The 13,755-nt window shown below is 41.1% G+C and overlaps 1 protein-coding gene across 1 annotated transcript in view; it reads right to left on the bottom strand.

Annotated features, from left to right (window-relative positions):
- Positions 1 to 13,755, bottom strand: part of cenph (centromere protein H) — a 40,142-nt gene that overhangs the window by 13,557 nt on the left and 12,830 nt on the right. The window contains exons 4-7 of the mRNA XM_072596006.1: positions 13,155 to 13,203; positions 12,932 to 13,003; positions 9,118 to 9,174; positions 1 to 64 (exon numbers count right to left, since the gene is read on the bottom strand). Of these exons, the coding sequence (XP_072452107.1) occupies positions 1 to 64; positions 9,118 to 9,174; positions 12,932 to 13,003; positions 13,155 to 13,203 (242 nt within the window). The remainder of the gene's footprint in view (positions 65 to 9,117; positions 9,175 to 12,931; positions 13,004 to 13,154; positions 13,204 to 13,755) is intronic.

The raw sequence follows: 13,755 nt of genomic DNA, 5'->3' as shown, positions 1-13,755 counted from the left end.
TTTCTGGGTTGCTATAATCTCAGAACAAAGATCTAATGAGTGCTTGATTGTTTCCATTATCAACCTAAAAAGAAGTGATGATTTATGAAAGAAAGCAGAAGGCTGGAGTTGCACACTACCATAAATATTAAGCTTAATTATTTTAACCAAACGGTGAAGATAGGCATTAAATGGGAGCTGTACTAATACAAAATATCTGTTTGATAGCAGATAAATTTCAGACTAGCAATGATTAAAACAACTTGAACAGGCCTGTAGGGGGTTAGCACAAACTAGCAGATTTCACAATCAAGCATTAATTCGATGTAGTTTTCCTGGTTCTTGTCAGTTCCTTATGCTCACATCCACCAAAGGTGTGAAACATGCTATGAGAAAAAAAACTGTCGATACTGGAAATCTGGAACAAAAACAGAAATCACTGGAGAAACACCAGGTCTGGCAGAATCTGGGGAGAAAAAGAGGAGTTAATGGGTCACCTGAATCTCCCCAGATGCTGCCAGACCCGCTGAGGTTCTTTTGGCCAGCATTTTTTGCTCATTCCCATTCCCTGGATAAGGTAGTGGTGAGTTGCCTTCTTGAAGCACTGCAGTTCTTGGAGTATACCCTTTTTGAGGAAGGGATATCTCAAACTTTGACCCAGCGACAATTAAGTCATAGCGACACAGTCAGGATGGTACACAACTTGGAGAGCACTTTGCAAGGGATAGTGTTTCCCTTCATCTGCCATCATTGTCCTTTCAAATGATAGAGCTCAAGGGCTTGGACGAAGCTGTTGAAGGGACTTAGGTATGTTGCTGCAGTGCACCTTGTAGGCTGCACGCATTACTGCCATTATGCAACATTGTTAAAGGTGGCAAATGGTGAAGGTAGTGGACAGGGTGCCAATCATACAGGTTTTTTTTGTCCTGGATAGTGTCAAGCTTCTCAACTGTTAGGGGAACTATACTCATCTGGTTTAATGTTCGCAGACTGAATCCCAACATGACAGAGGTTGAAACTGAAATTCAATAAAATCTGAAATTAAAAGCTAGACCAATATCAACCAAGTAACCACTGTTGATTACCACAAAAATTTCTATTTCACTAAAGTCCTTTAGGAAAGAAAATCTGCCATCCTTATCTGGTCTAGCCTACATGTTGCTCCAAATCAACAGAAGCGTGGATGACCTCGCATACAACTCAGCTGTACCAAGCCACTACTAAGTGTAAATTAAGGAATAAAACCAGATGGATTACCTAGCAATTACCCAGAGACTAGCATCAACAATTCCAAATGCAGGCTTATTGGCCCTCCAAAGATCTCCTGACCAACATCTGGGTGACGGGGCTCAGGCCTCTGGCACGGAGCCTGTCCCCGCTACTCAGAAGGGAAGGGTGGAGAAGAGCAGAGCAATAATAATTGGGGACTCGATAGTTCGGGGCACAGATAGGCGGTTTTATGGGAACGAGAGAGACTCACGTTTGATATGTTGCCTCCCAGGTGCAAGGGTACGTGATGTCTCGATCGTGTTTTCCAGGTCCTTAAGGGGGAGGGGGAGCAGCCTGAAGTCGTGGTCCATATTGGCACCAATGACATAGGTAGGAGGAGTGCTGAGGATGTTAGACAGGCTTTTAGGGAGCTAGGTTGGAAGCTCAGAGCTAGAACGAACAGAGTTGTTGTCTCTGGTTTGTTACCCGTGCCACGTGATAGAGAGTCGAGGAATAGGGAGAGAGAACAGTTAAATGCGTGGCTACAGGGATGGTGCAGGAGGGAGGGATTCCGGTATTTGGATAACTGGGGTTCTTTCTGGGGAAGGTGGGACCTCTATAAACAGGATGGTCTGCACCTGAACCTGAGGGGCACCAGTATCCTTGGGGGGAGGTTTGCTAGTGCTCTTGGGGGGGGTTTAAACTAACTCTGCAGGGGCATGGGAACCCAGACTGTAGCTTTAGGGTGCAGGACCTGGAGTGTAGGGAGGTTAGGAATATGGCATCAATCTTAAAGGAGGGTGCCTGTAAACAGAAGAGTGGCTTGAAGTGTGTATACTTCAATGCCAGAAGTATACGAAATAAGGTAGGTGAACTTGCAGCGTGGGTTGGTACCTGGGACTTCGATGTTGTGGCTATTACGGAGACATGGCTAGATCAGGGACAGGATTGGCTGTTGCAGGTTCCAGGGTTTAAATGTTTTAGTAGGGTCAGAGGTGGGGGTAAAAGAGGGGGGGGTGTGGCTTTGCTTGTCAAAGATAGTATTACAGCGGTGGAAAGGAAGATGGACGAAGATTTGCCTTCTGAGGTAGTTTGGATTGAGGTTAGGAATAGGAGAGGTGAGGTCACCCTGTTAGGAGTCTTTTACAGGCCTCCTAATAGTCCTATAATCGTTGAAGAAAGGATTGCGAAGATGATTCAGGAGAAGAGTGAAAGTAATAGGGTGGTTGTTATGGGGGACTTTAACTTTCCTGATATTGATTGGGAAAGCTATAGCTCAAGTTCGTTAGATGGGTCAGTGTTTGTACAATGTGTGCAGGAGAGTTTCCTGACACAATATGTAGATAAGCCAACAAGAGGTGAGGCCATACTGGATTTGGTTCTGGGTAACGAACCAGGCCAGTATTAGAACTAGAGGTAGGTGAGCACTTTGGGGACAGTGACCACAATTCGGTGATTTTTACTCTAGTGATGGAGAGGGATAAGTGTGTACTACAGGGCAACAGTTATAGCTGGGGGCAGGGAAATTATGATGCGGTGAGGCATGACTTAGGATGTGTGGATTGGAAAAGTAGATTCCAAGGCAAGAGCGTAATTGATATGTGGAACTTGTTCAAGGAGCAACTATTGTGTGTCCTTGATAAGTACGTACCTATCAGGCAGGGAGGAAAGGGTCGTGTGAGAGAGCCGTGGTTTAATAAGGAGTTGGAATCCCTTGTTAAATGGAAGAGGGCGGCCTTTGTAAAGATGAGGCGTGAAGGTTCGATAGGGGCGATTGAGAGTTATAAGGTAGCCCGGAAGGACCTGAAGAGAGAGCTAAGAGCAGCAAGGAGGGGACATGAAAGGTCCTTAGTTGGTAGGATTAGGGAAAACCCTAAGGCTTTCTATAGGTATGTTAGGAATAAAAGAATGACTAGGGTAGGAATAGGTCCAATCAAGGATAGTAATGGGAAGTTGCGTGTGGAGGCTGAAGAGATTGGGGAGGCACTGAATGAATACTTTTCGTCAGTATTCACTCAGGAACAGGACATTGTTGTCGATATGAATACTGAGGCACGAATAAGTAGAATGGATGGCTTTGAGATATGTAGAGAAGAGGTGTTGGAAATTCTGGCAAGGGTGAAAATAGATAAGTCCCCTGGGCCTGATGGCATTTATCCTAGGATTCTCTGGGAAGCAAGGGAGGAGATTGCAGAGCCATTGGCCTTGATTTTTGTGTCCTCTTTGTCTACAGAAGTAGTGCCAGAGGACTGGAGGCTAGCAAACGTGGTTCCCTTGTTCAAGAAGGGGAGTAGGGATAATCCTAGTAACTATAGGCCAGTGAGTCTCACTTCTGTTGTGGGCAAAGTCTTAGAGAGAATTGTAAGGGATAGGATTTATGCACATCTGGATAGGAATAATGTGATCAAGGATAGTCAACATGGTTTTGTGAAGGGCAGGTCGTGCCTCACAAACCTTATTGAATTCTTTGAGAAGGTGACTAAGGAGGTAGATGAGGGGAAAGCGGTAGATGTGGTATATATGGATCTTAGTAAGGCGTTTGATAAGGTCCTCCATGGTAGGCTACTGCAGAAAATACAGAGATATGGCATTGAGGGTGAGTTGGAGGTTAGGATTAGGAATTGGCTGGCTGGAAGAAGACAGAGGGTAGTAGTTGATGGCAAAGGTTCATCTTGGAGTGCCGTCACTAGTGGTGTTCCGCAAGGATCTGTTTTGGGACCATTGCTGTTTGTCATTTTTATAAATGACCTGGAGGAAGGGTTAGAAGGTTGGGTGAGCAAGTTTGCGGATGATACGAAAGTCGGAGGAGTTGTAGACAGTGAGGAAGGATGTGGCAGGTTACAGCGGGATATAGAGAAGCTGCAGAGCTGGGCAGAAAGGTGGCAAATGGAGTTCAATGTAGCTAAGTGTGAGGTGATTCACTTTGGTAAGAGTAACAAAAAGATGGGGTACTGGGCTAATGGTCGGATACTTGGTAGTGTGGAAGAGCAGGGGGATCTTGGTGTCCATGTACACAGATCTCTGAAAGTTGCCACCCAGGTAAATAGTGCAGTGAAGAAGGCATATGGCGTACTGGCTTTTATTGGTAGAGGAACTGAGTTCCGGAGTCTTGAGGTCATGCTGCAGTTGTATAGGACTCTGGTGCGGCCGCATCTGGAATATTGTGTGCAGTTTTGGTCGCCATACTATAGGAAGGATGTGGAGGCACTGGAACGGGTGCAGAGGAAGTTTACCAGGATGTTGCCTGGTATGGTAGGAAATCCTATGAGGAAAGGCTGAGGCACTTGTGGTTGTTTTCATTGGAGAAAAGAAGGTTTAGGGGTGACTTGATAGAGGTGTACAAGATGAGTAGGGCGTTAGATAGGGTTGACAGTGCGAACCTTTTTCCACGTATGGAGTCAGCTATTACAAGGGGGCATAGCTTTAAATTGAGGGGGGGTAGATATAGGACTGATGTTAGGGGTAGGTTCTTTACTCAGCGAGTTGTAAGTTCATGGAATGCCCTACCAGTAGCAGTGGTGGACTCTCCCTCTTTATGGATATTTAAGCGGGCATTGGATAGGTATATGGAGGATAGTGTAGGTTAGGTGGGCATTGATCGGCGCAACATCGAGGGCCGAAGGGCCTGTACTGCGCTGTATTCTTCTATGTTCTATGTTCTATGCTTTGCCAAATTTGACTGCTGATCGACGGCTTGACATAAACATACTCAAAGAATCATACCTTACAAACAATTTCCAATCATTATCCAGTGTATGACTATGTCAGGCTGTTGCTTAACTTGTCTGAGACCACTCTCCAAATTTTGGCACTAGTCTCAGATGTTAGTAAGGAGGACTTTGCAGAGTCAACATGGCTGTTGTTTCTGGTGCCTTAATAGATGCCAGGTGATCCATCTGATATCTTTCCAGTTTTCCTTTCTAGCATTTGATAATTGAATAGTTTACTAGGCCAATTCAGAAGACAGTTAAGAGCCAAGCACATTGCTGTGGGTCTCGAGTCACATGCAGGCCAAATTGATAAGGATAGCTGTTTCCTTCCCTAAGGGACATTAATGAACCAGATGGGTTTTAAGCAACATACTGACAATAGTTTTATAGTCATTATTAGACTTTGAATTCCAGATTTCTTTTATGGAATTCAAATTTGCTATTTGTTATGAGGGATTCGAATCCAGGTACCCAGATCATTACTTAATTCTCTGGATTATTAGTCCAGCGACAACACCTGTTGCCATCATCTACAAATTAATTGTAGTTATAAGGGGAGACTTCAATTCACCAGAGATTGGGAAATCAAGAAAAATGTGAAAACTATGAATTGATATTACTGAAAACTAATAAAAAATGCCTATACCATAAAAGGTACAAAGGGGCAAGCCTTTATGCCACAGGATCAAAGTATAAGGCTGCAGAAGTTATTCTGCAGTTACTCAAAACCCTGGTTAAAACCACTAGGACTACTGTTAGCAGGTCTGGAAACCATACCTTAAGAAGAATATACTAGCCTTGGAGGGAGTACAATGTTGGTTTATAAGAATGATACTTGGACTTCAAGGATTAAGTTATGAGGACAGATTATGCACGTTAAGCCTCTTTTCTTTAGAATTTAGATATGGTCAAAATCTTCAAGCTATTAATAAGAAAAGACAGGATAGATAAAGAAACTATTTTATATTGGTTGGAGATTCTAAAAGATGTTAGGAAGCATTTCTGTACACAAAGGGTGGGAAAGGTTTTGAACTCTCTTCTACAAACAGGATGCTAAATCCATTGATAAAATATAGAACAGTACAAGTTCAGGCCCTTTGACCCACCATGTCTGTGCCAACCATAATGCAATTCTAAACCAGTCTCATCTGCTTGTACCTGATCCACGTATCATGTTCCTGTTCATGTATATGTTTAAATGCTTCTTAAATCCTGTTATTGTATCTGCTTCTACCATATACCTTTGCAGCATGATCTAGGCACCTACCACTATCTGTGCAAGAAAATGTCCTTGCACATCTCCTTTAAACGTTTCCCTTCTCACCTTAAACCTATGCTCCTTGTCTTTGACGTTTTCACCCTAGAAAAGAATCTGACCATCCACTCTAACAATGCCTCTTCATAATTTTATATACTTCTATTAAGTCCCTCAGCTTTATTAAGTTTAAATCGGAGATTTTTTTTTGAAATCCTCCAAATCATTGCTATTGTTCATCTCAAATATAACATGGCCACATACGTAGATTTCCTCTTTAATGTTGAACTTCTTCAGGAAATTTGTCACAGCGTCTTTATTATCCAACATACTCTTGATCAGTTCATTTGAAGGCTTACATGATGTCTTAGTCAACAAGTTGAAATTTTGACAGTATGCAATGTCTGACTATGTTAATTGGAAGGGATGTATAATGTGGTTGTCTTGTAGCAAGAAACCCAACTTTCATAGTTTATTCTGTTGGAGACGCTTATAAATTTGACATGATTCAAAGTGAAGTTAACCTTTGGTAATCAACTAGGTCTTTGACACTGCACAAGTAACAGCATGACCGGGATTTTAAACTTACAAGATGGAAGCAAGGTTTGGTAAGTTTTAACTATCACAAATGGAGGCAGCTTGTGATTCCTGATGAAGGGCTTATGCCCAAATCATCGATTCTCCTGCTCCTCAGATGCTGCCTGACCTGCTGTGCTTTTCCAGCATTTGCAGTCCTCACTTTCTCCTAGTTTTTTTTTGTTAAGCAAACATATTAAGGGATATGGACCAAAAGCAGAAATATGAAGTCAGGCCACAGAACAGCCATGATCTCACTGAATGGTAGAACAGGCTCCAAGGGGCTGAATGGCCTACTCCTGTTCCTATATTAAGTAACCTATGGTAATGGATGAACTGAAGGGCATTTATATTAGGCAGGAAATGTTGTTGGATAGGCTGTTAGGTCTGAAGGCTGATAAGTCCCCAGGACCTGATGGTCTGCAATCCAGGGTGCTTAAGGAGGTGACTCTAGAAATCATGGATGCATTGGTAATCATTTTCCAATGTTCTATGGATTCATGATCAGTTCCTGCGGATTGGAGGGTGGCTAATGTTGTCCCACTTTTCAAGGAAGGAGGGAGAGAGAAAACAGGGAATTATAGACCACTTGGCCTGACATCAGTGAAATCCAGCATCAATGAAAGATGCTGGAGTCAAATATAAAAGATGAAATTATGACTCATTTGGATGGCAGTAACAGGATAGGTCAGAATCAGCATGGACTTACAAAGGTAAAATCGTGCTTGACTAATCTTGTGGAATGTTTTGAGGATGTAACTATGAAGATGGACAAGGGAGAGCCAGTGGATGTAGTGTACCTGGACTTTCAGAAAGCCCTTTGATAAAGTCCTACACAGAAGATTTGTGAGCAAAATTAGGGCACATGGTATTGGGAGCAAAATACTGACTTGGATTGAAAATTGGGTGGCTGACAGGAAGCAGAGTAGTAATAAACAGATCCCTTTCGGAATGGCAGGTGGTGACCAGTGGGGTACCACAAGGTTAGGTGTTGTGACCATAGCTGTTTACAATATATATTAATGATATAGATGAAGGTATTAAAAGTAATATTAGCAAATTTGCTGACACCACAAAGCTGGGTGGCAGGGTGAAATGTGAGGAGGATGTTATGAGAATACAGGGTGACTTGGACAGGCTAGGTGAGTTGACAGTTGCATGGCGGGTGCAGTTTAGTGTTAATAAATGTGTGGTTATTCACATTGGTGGCAAGAACAGGAAGGCAGATTACTATCTAAATGGAGTCAAGTTAGGTAAAGGGGAAGTACAACGGTATCTAGGTGTTCTTGTACATCAGTCAATGAAAGCAAGCATGCAGGTACAGCAGGCAATGAAGAAAGCTAATGGTACGCTGGCCTTCCTAACAACAGGAATTGAGTGTAGGGGTAAAGAGGTCCTTCTGCAGCTGTACAGTGCCCTGGTGAGACTGCATCTGGAGTATTGTGCGCAGTTTTGGTCTCCAAATTTGAGGAAGGACATTCTGGCTATTGAGGGAGTGCAGCGTAGATTCACAAGGTCAATTCCCGGAATGGTGGGACTATCATATGTTGAAAGATTAGAGCGACTGGGCTTGTATACACTTGAGTTTAGAAGGATGAGAGGGGATCTGATTGAGACAAATAAGATTATTAAAGGATTGGACACTCTGGAGGCAGGAAGCATGTTTCTGCTGATGGGTGAGTCCAGAACCAGAGGACACAATTTAAAAATAAGGGGTAGGCCATTTAGAACAGAGTTGAGGAGAGTGGTGGATATATGGAATGCTCTGCCCCAGAAGGCAGTGGAGGCCAAGTCTCTGGATACTTTCAAGAAAGAGATAGATAGAGCTCTTAAAGATAGTGGAATCAAGGGTTATGGGGATAAGGCAGGAACAGATAGTGATTGTGGATGATCGGCCATGATCATAATGAATGTGGTGCTGGCTTGAAGGGCCAGATGGCCTACTCCTGCACCTATTGCCTATTAACAGTCGAGAATCTACAACTGGCAAGTTACTTTGTTACATTAGATTTCATTTTTGTTGGATTCACTACAGATACAAGTCACAGAACATTACCACTCATTCTAATCTCAAACCTTGGCTGAAAAGAATTCTAAATGTAACTGTGTAAAGATCCTAATCATAACGTACTTTTTATAAAGATTGTTTGGTTCTCCTCATTCTTCTACACAAATTTTAGTTGATTGTTCTTTCTTCTTAAAATATGTAAATCATTCGGTTTGTTTCAAGTTAACAGTGCCAAAAGCCAAATTTAACTTGAGCAACTATCAGGGAAACACACACAAACTAAGGAGCAGAAGTCTGACTTGAGAACCTACTTTGACTTCGATACAGATGAATACAACAAAAGAGCATTTTACTAATATCTATGCACTCAAAATACTCACTTTCCTTCTTCATCATTCTTCTGCACTGCTTCACGAAGCGCATGTGTGAATTGAAGCCTATAAACCAGCAAAGGAAAATAACAGCTAGTTACTCAAATATGTTTTTTTCCTTTTTGATTACCAAAGCTGAAAATGGGCAACTGAACATTGGGATCCTTCTACCTGTACAATGCAGTCCACATTGTGTCAAAAATAAGGCGTTCTCAAAAGCACCAAGCTGGAATGTTCAAGTAAACAAAAAGTGAAGACAATTGTCTCAAGTAATGTGAATATACTTGTACAATCAATGAGAGAGGGTGGACGCAAGCTTTGAAAAAATTATTTTTACTCCTTGCCTCAGTCTTTGTTAGAGATAGGATGTTCTGAATTTGAGTAACACCAGCAGCAACTGACTTTTTGTAACAACTCCAGGAATTCTTCTAGATAGTGAATAACTATTATGAGATGATGGCACTGGGACAGTCTTGGTATCTTCAACATCATCAACCTATTCAGCTTTCTGGATGTCTTTAGGGTTTGGATTGGCCAATATTCAGCATCTACCATCATCTTGATGGTAGATTCTTGGGAGTCAATATTCAATTATGTATCGATACAGCCTACATACCAGTTGGCTAGTACAGTTCTACTGTCAAATAAACTCTCGTTTTCACTTCTCCAATGAACTTTGGAATCCTCCACATCATTGCTATTGTTTATCGCAAATACAACATGGCCACATATGTAGATTTCTCTTTAATGTCGAACTTCTTCAGGAAACCTGTCACAGCGTCTTTATTATCCAACATACTCTTGATCAGTTTTCTTAAATTTGAAGGCACATATGATACCTTAGTCAATGAGTTGAAATTTTGACATTATGCATTGTGTGACTAAGTTTTCTGGAATGGATGGGTAATGGTGGTTGTCCTGCAGCAAAAACCCAACTTTCATAGTTTATTCTGTTGGAGATGTTTATAAATTTGACATGATTCATGGTGAGGTTAACCTTTGGTAATGACAATATCATCTAGGGCTTTGGCACTGCACAAGTAACAGCATGACAGGGACTTTAGATTTCTAGGATGGAAGCATGGTTTGGCAAGTTTTAAATATGACAAATGGAGGCAGCTTGTGTAGATCAATTTTGTGGCAACAATGAAAGAAACACTTCTTTACTTCAGTCAGAAATGATCACTGGCAAGGTCAGCATTTGTTTCCCATCCAAATTTCTCTTAAACGGAGTGTATTTCACACCATTTCAGAGGCCAGTTAAGAGTGAAATGCAGTATTAATAGGCTAAAGTTAGATAAGGAAAAGGATGGAAGATTTCCCTTTCTAAAAGACATTTGTAAATCAGATGTTTTTTTTCCAGCTATCCATGATCGTTTCAATAATGGTTGCCAGGAATCATCTTTCAATTTCACATTTACATTCCATCAGATATCATAGTGGGATTTGAACACATGCTAACAGCATTAGACTGAGTCTTCTGATTACTACTCCAGTGACATTATAATTTTGTAAATGACTTGAGTTGTCTGCAGCCTTATTCTTCTCTTTGAAAATGCCATGTCAGTTCTTGAATCGTGGTAACATTTACTGGCTCCAAACTTCACAATGTCACTGCATTTCCACTCATTTGGAAGCAAAATGTCTTTCCCTCAGTTCAAATAATGACCAGAAATGGGTACACCTTCACTTCTCTATTGGGTGAACCACAAGTACATAGCTTTGAGAGATGTGCTCTCAGCACGGAGCCTTCTTTATTGTTTGGCCAACTTCAGCAAACTCCATTGTCACTCTTAGCTTCTCTTCCTCTTTGAAGTCATCCATGAAGCTTTGGTTTACTAATCCCATTTTTTTTGGGAATTGTGGAGCACTTCTCAATCTGGTTGATTTTCAGTCAAAGTGATGTTGAGAGATTTTCTTTTCAATGTTTCAACACTCTTGATTTTTCATTGATCATTATATTGGTACAAGTGCAAATTTGACCAGTAATTACACAAAGTAAGATTACCTTAAATAGTCACAAAGCTAACTTCATCAACTACTTTTAAATCATTTACGGAGCATTTATATTCCAAAGTTCTACAATTAATTCTGAAATGATAAATGTACATTAAAATTCACACTGTTAAAATGTCAGAAAAACTCAACTCGTTCACTTTATAGAAGTGAACTATCGTCTTTACCTGGTCCTCCCTACATATGACTCCAGACCCACAGCAATGCAGTTGACACTTAACTGCCCTTTGGGCACTTAGGGATGGACAATAAACACTGACCTGGCCAGTGATTCCCATATTCCGTGAATGAATAAAATAAAAAGTTGCATTTCATGATGTCCCAGACTTTATTCACAGCATTCCAAAGTAATTCCTTTATTAAAATTTTCCAAGACATACAGGGATGATGCTCATCAATGTGGATTATTCTATCTTTTTCAGTTACTTGGCAGATTGATTCATCCACCTTAAGGCAAACATATCTGAGATTATAATTTACATGTTTAAGAGGAAGCTGAATATCTTAATTAAAAGCCTAATACAAAAGGAGGGTGAATTAGTATTGGAAAATGTCTTTGGCCCACCTTGGAGATACCAAGGACTCTGGCATGAATGAGAAAAATCAAGACAACCAAACACCATGTATCAGCCACCACTACCTTTCCAATCTCAAAGGAGTTAATGGAACATAGAACATAGGACATTACAGCGCATTACAGGCCCTTCGGCCCTCGATGTTGCGCTGAACTGTGGAACCAATCTGAAGCCCACCTAACCTACACTATTCCAGTTTCATCCATATGCTTATCCAATGACCAGTTAAATGCCCTTAAGGTTGGCGAGTCTACTATTGTTGCAGGCAGGGCGTTCCACACCCCTACTCCTTTCTGAGTAAAGAAACTACCTCTACATCTGTTACATCTATTTAAGGTTTTCCAGAAAAATGGATACCCAATACACATAATCTGCTGATTAAAGCTATGTCCCCTCATGCTAACCATTACCATCTGAAGAAAAAGGCTCTCACTGTCCACCCTATCTAACCCTCGGATTATCTTACATGTCTCAATTAAGTCACCTCTCAACCTTCTCTCTAACAAAAACAGCTTCAAGTCCCTCAGCCTTTCCTCATAAGACCTTCCCTCCATACCAGGCAACATCCTAGTAAATCTCCTCTGAACCCTTTCCAAAGCTTACACATCCCTCGTATAATGCAGTGACCAGAACTGTATGCAATACTCCAAATGTGGCCACACCCAAGTTTCGTACAGCTGCAGCATGACCCCGTGTCTCCGAAACTCAATCCCTCTATCAATAAAAGCTAACACACGTATACCTTCTTAACAACACTATCAACCTGGGTGGCAACTTTCAGGGATCTATGTACTTGGACACCGAGATCTCTCTGCTCATCTACACTACCAAGAATCTTACTATTAGCTTAGTACTCTTTATTCCTGTTGCTCCTTCCAAAGTGCTCACACTTTTCCACATTAAACTCCATTTGCCGCCTCTCAGCCCAGCTCTGCAGCTTATCAATGTCCCTCTGTAACCTGCAACATCCTTTGGCACTATTCACAACTCCACCAACCTTAGTGTCATCCGCAAATTTACTAACCCATCCTTCTATTATAAAAATAACAAATGACAGTGGCCCCAAAACAGATCCTTGTGGTACACCACTAGTAACTGAACTCCAGGATGGACATTTCCCATCAAACACCACCCATCTGCTTTCTTTCAGCTGAAATTTTGTTTAGATTTGGAATGACGTCACAAATAAAGTGAAGTAACCAGAGCAAAAATGAAACCAGATTTTTTCGCACCTGTGAAGGGCCATTGTTTTGTGCTGGAAAGATATTGAAACATCTTCTAATTCCTTTTCAAGCACTTGAATCCTGCAAAAGAGGTAAAAGAAAATAATTATTTCATTAATATTCCATCAATAACTTAAAAGGTATCTTGCCTTTTTTGATAACAAAAATAATTGTATAATGCTAGAGGTGGAAGATTTTTTTCCCATAAAGATTGGAAATTGAATCAACATACACTTCTTTCAGGTTGTCTTCTGATATAGCCTCAGTATTGGTTTCAGCACCTGATAATAAAATATAGATACCAGTTAATGTTGAAATTTAAAGTGCATTAACATTTGTATGCACAGAGAGAGAGTTATGAGATTTACATCACTGATGACTCAAGTTGCCAAGGGGTCTATTTAAGGTTTTCCAGAAAAATGGATACCCAATAAACACAATCTGCTGATTCCTCAGAAACAAACCCAAACAAGCTGACACAACTCAACGAAAAACTATAGCCACATTTCCTTACATCAAAGTCATATCAGAAATGAATTCCAGACTACTCAGACCACTTGGCATCATGGTAGCCCACAAGCCTACCACACTTAAACAGCAACTAATGAAACTAAAGAATCCTTTAGATACTACCAGCAAAACTAACGTCATTTACAAGATACCATGCAAGAATTGTAAAAGAACACCACATTGGACAAACAAGCAGGAAACTTGCTAGAAGGATACATGAGTACCAACTAGTCACCAAAAGACATGACCCACTATCACTAATTTCCATACATACAGACAAAGAAGGACACTACTTTGACTGGGACAACACACACACCCTAGGA

Source organism: Chiloscyllium punctatum, chromosome 2 (genome assembly GCF_047496795.1).
Source record: "Chiloscyllium punctatum isolate Juve2018m chromosome 2, sChiPun1.3, whole genome shotgun sequence".
Taxonomy (NCBI): domain Eukaryota; kingdom Metazoa; phylum Chordata; class Chondrichthyes; order Orectolobiformes; family Hemiscylliidae; genus Chiloscyllium; species Chiloscyllium punctatum.
The sequence above is the reverse complement of the archived record's forward strand: the minus strand, read 5'-3'. Positions and strand labels throughout refer to the sequence as shown.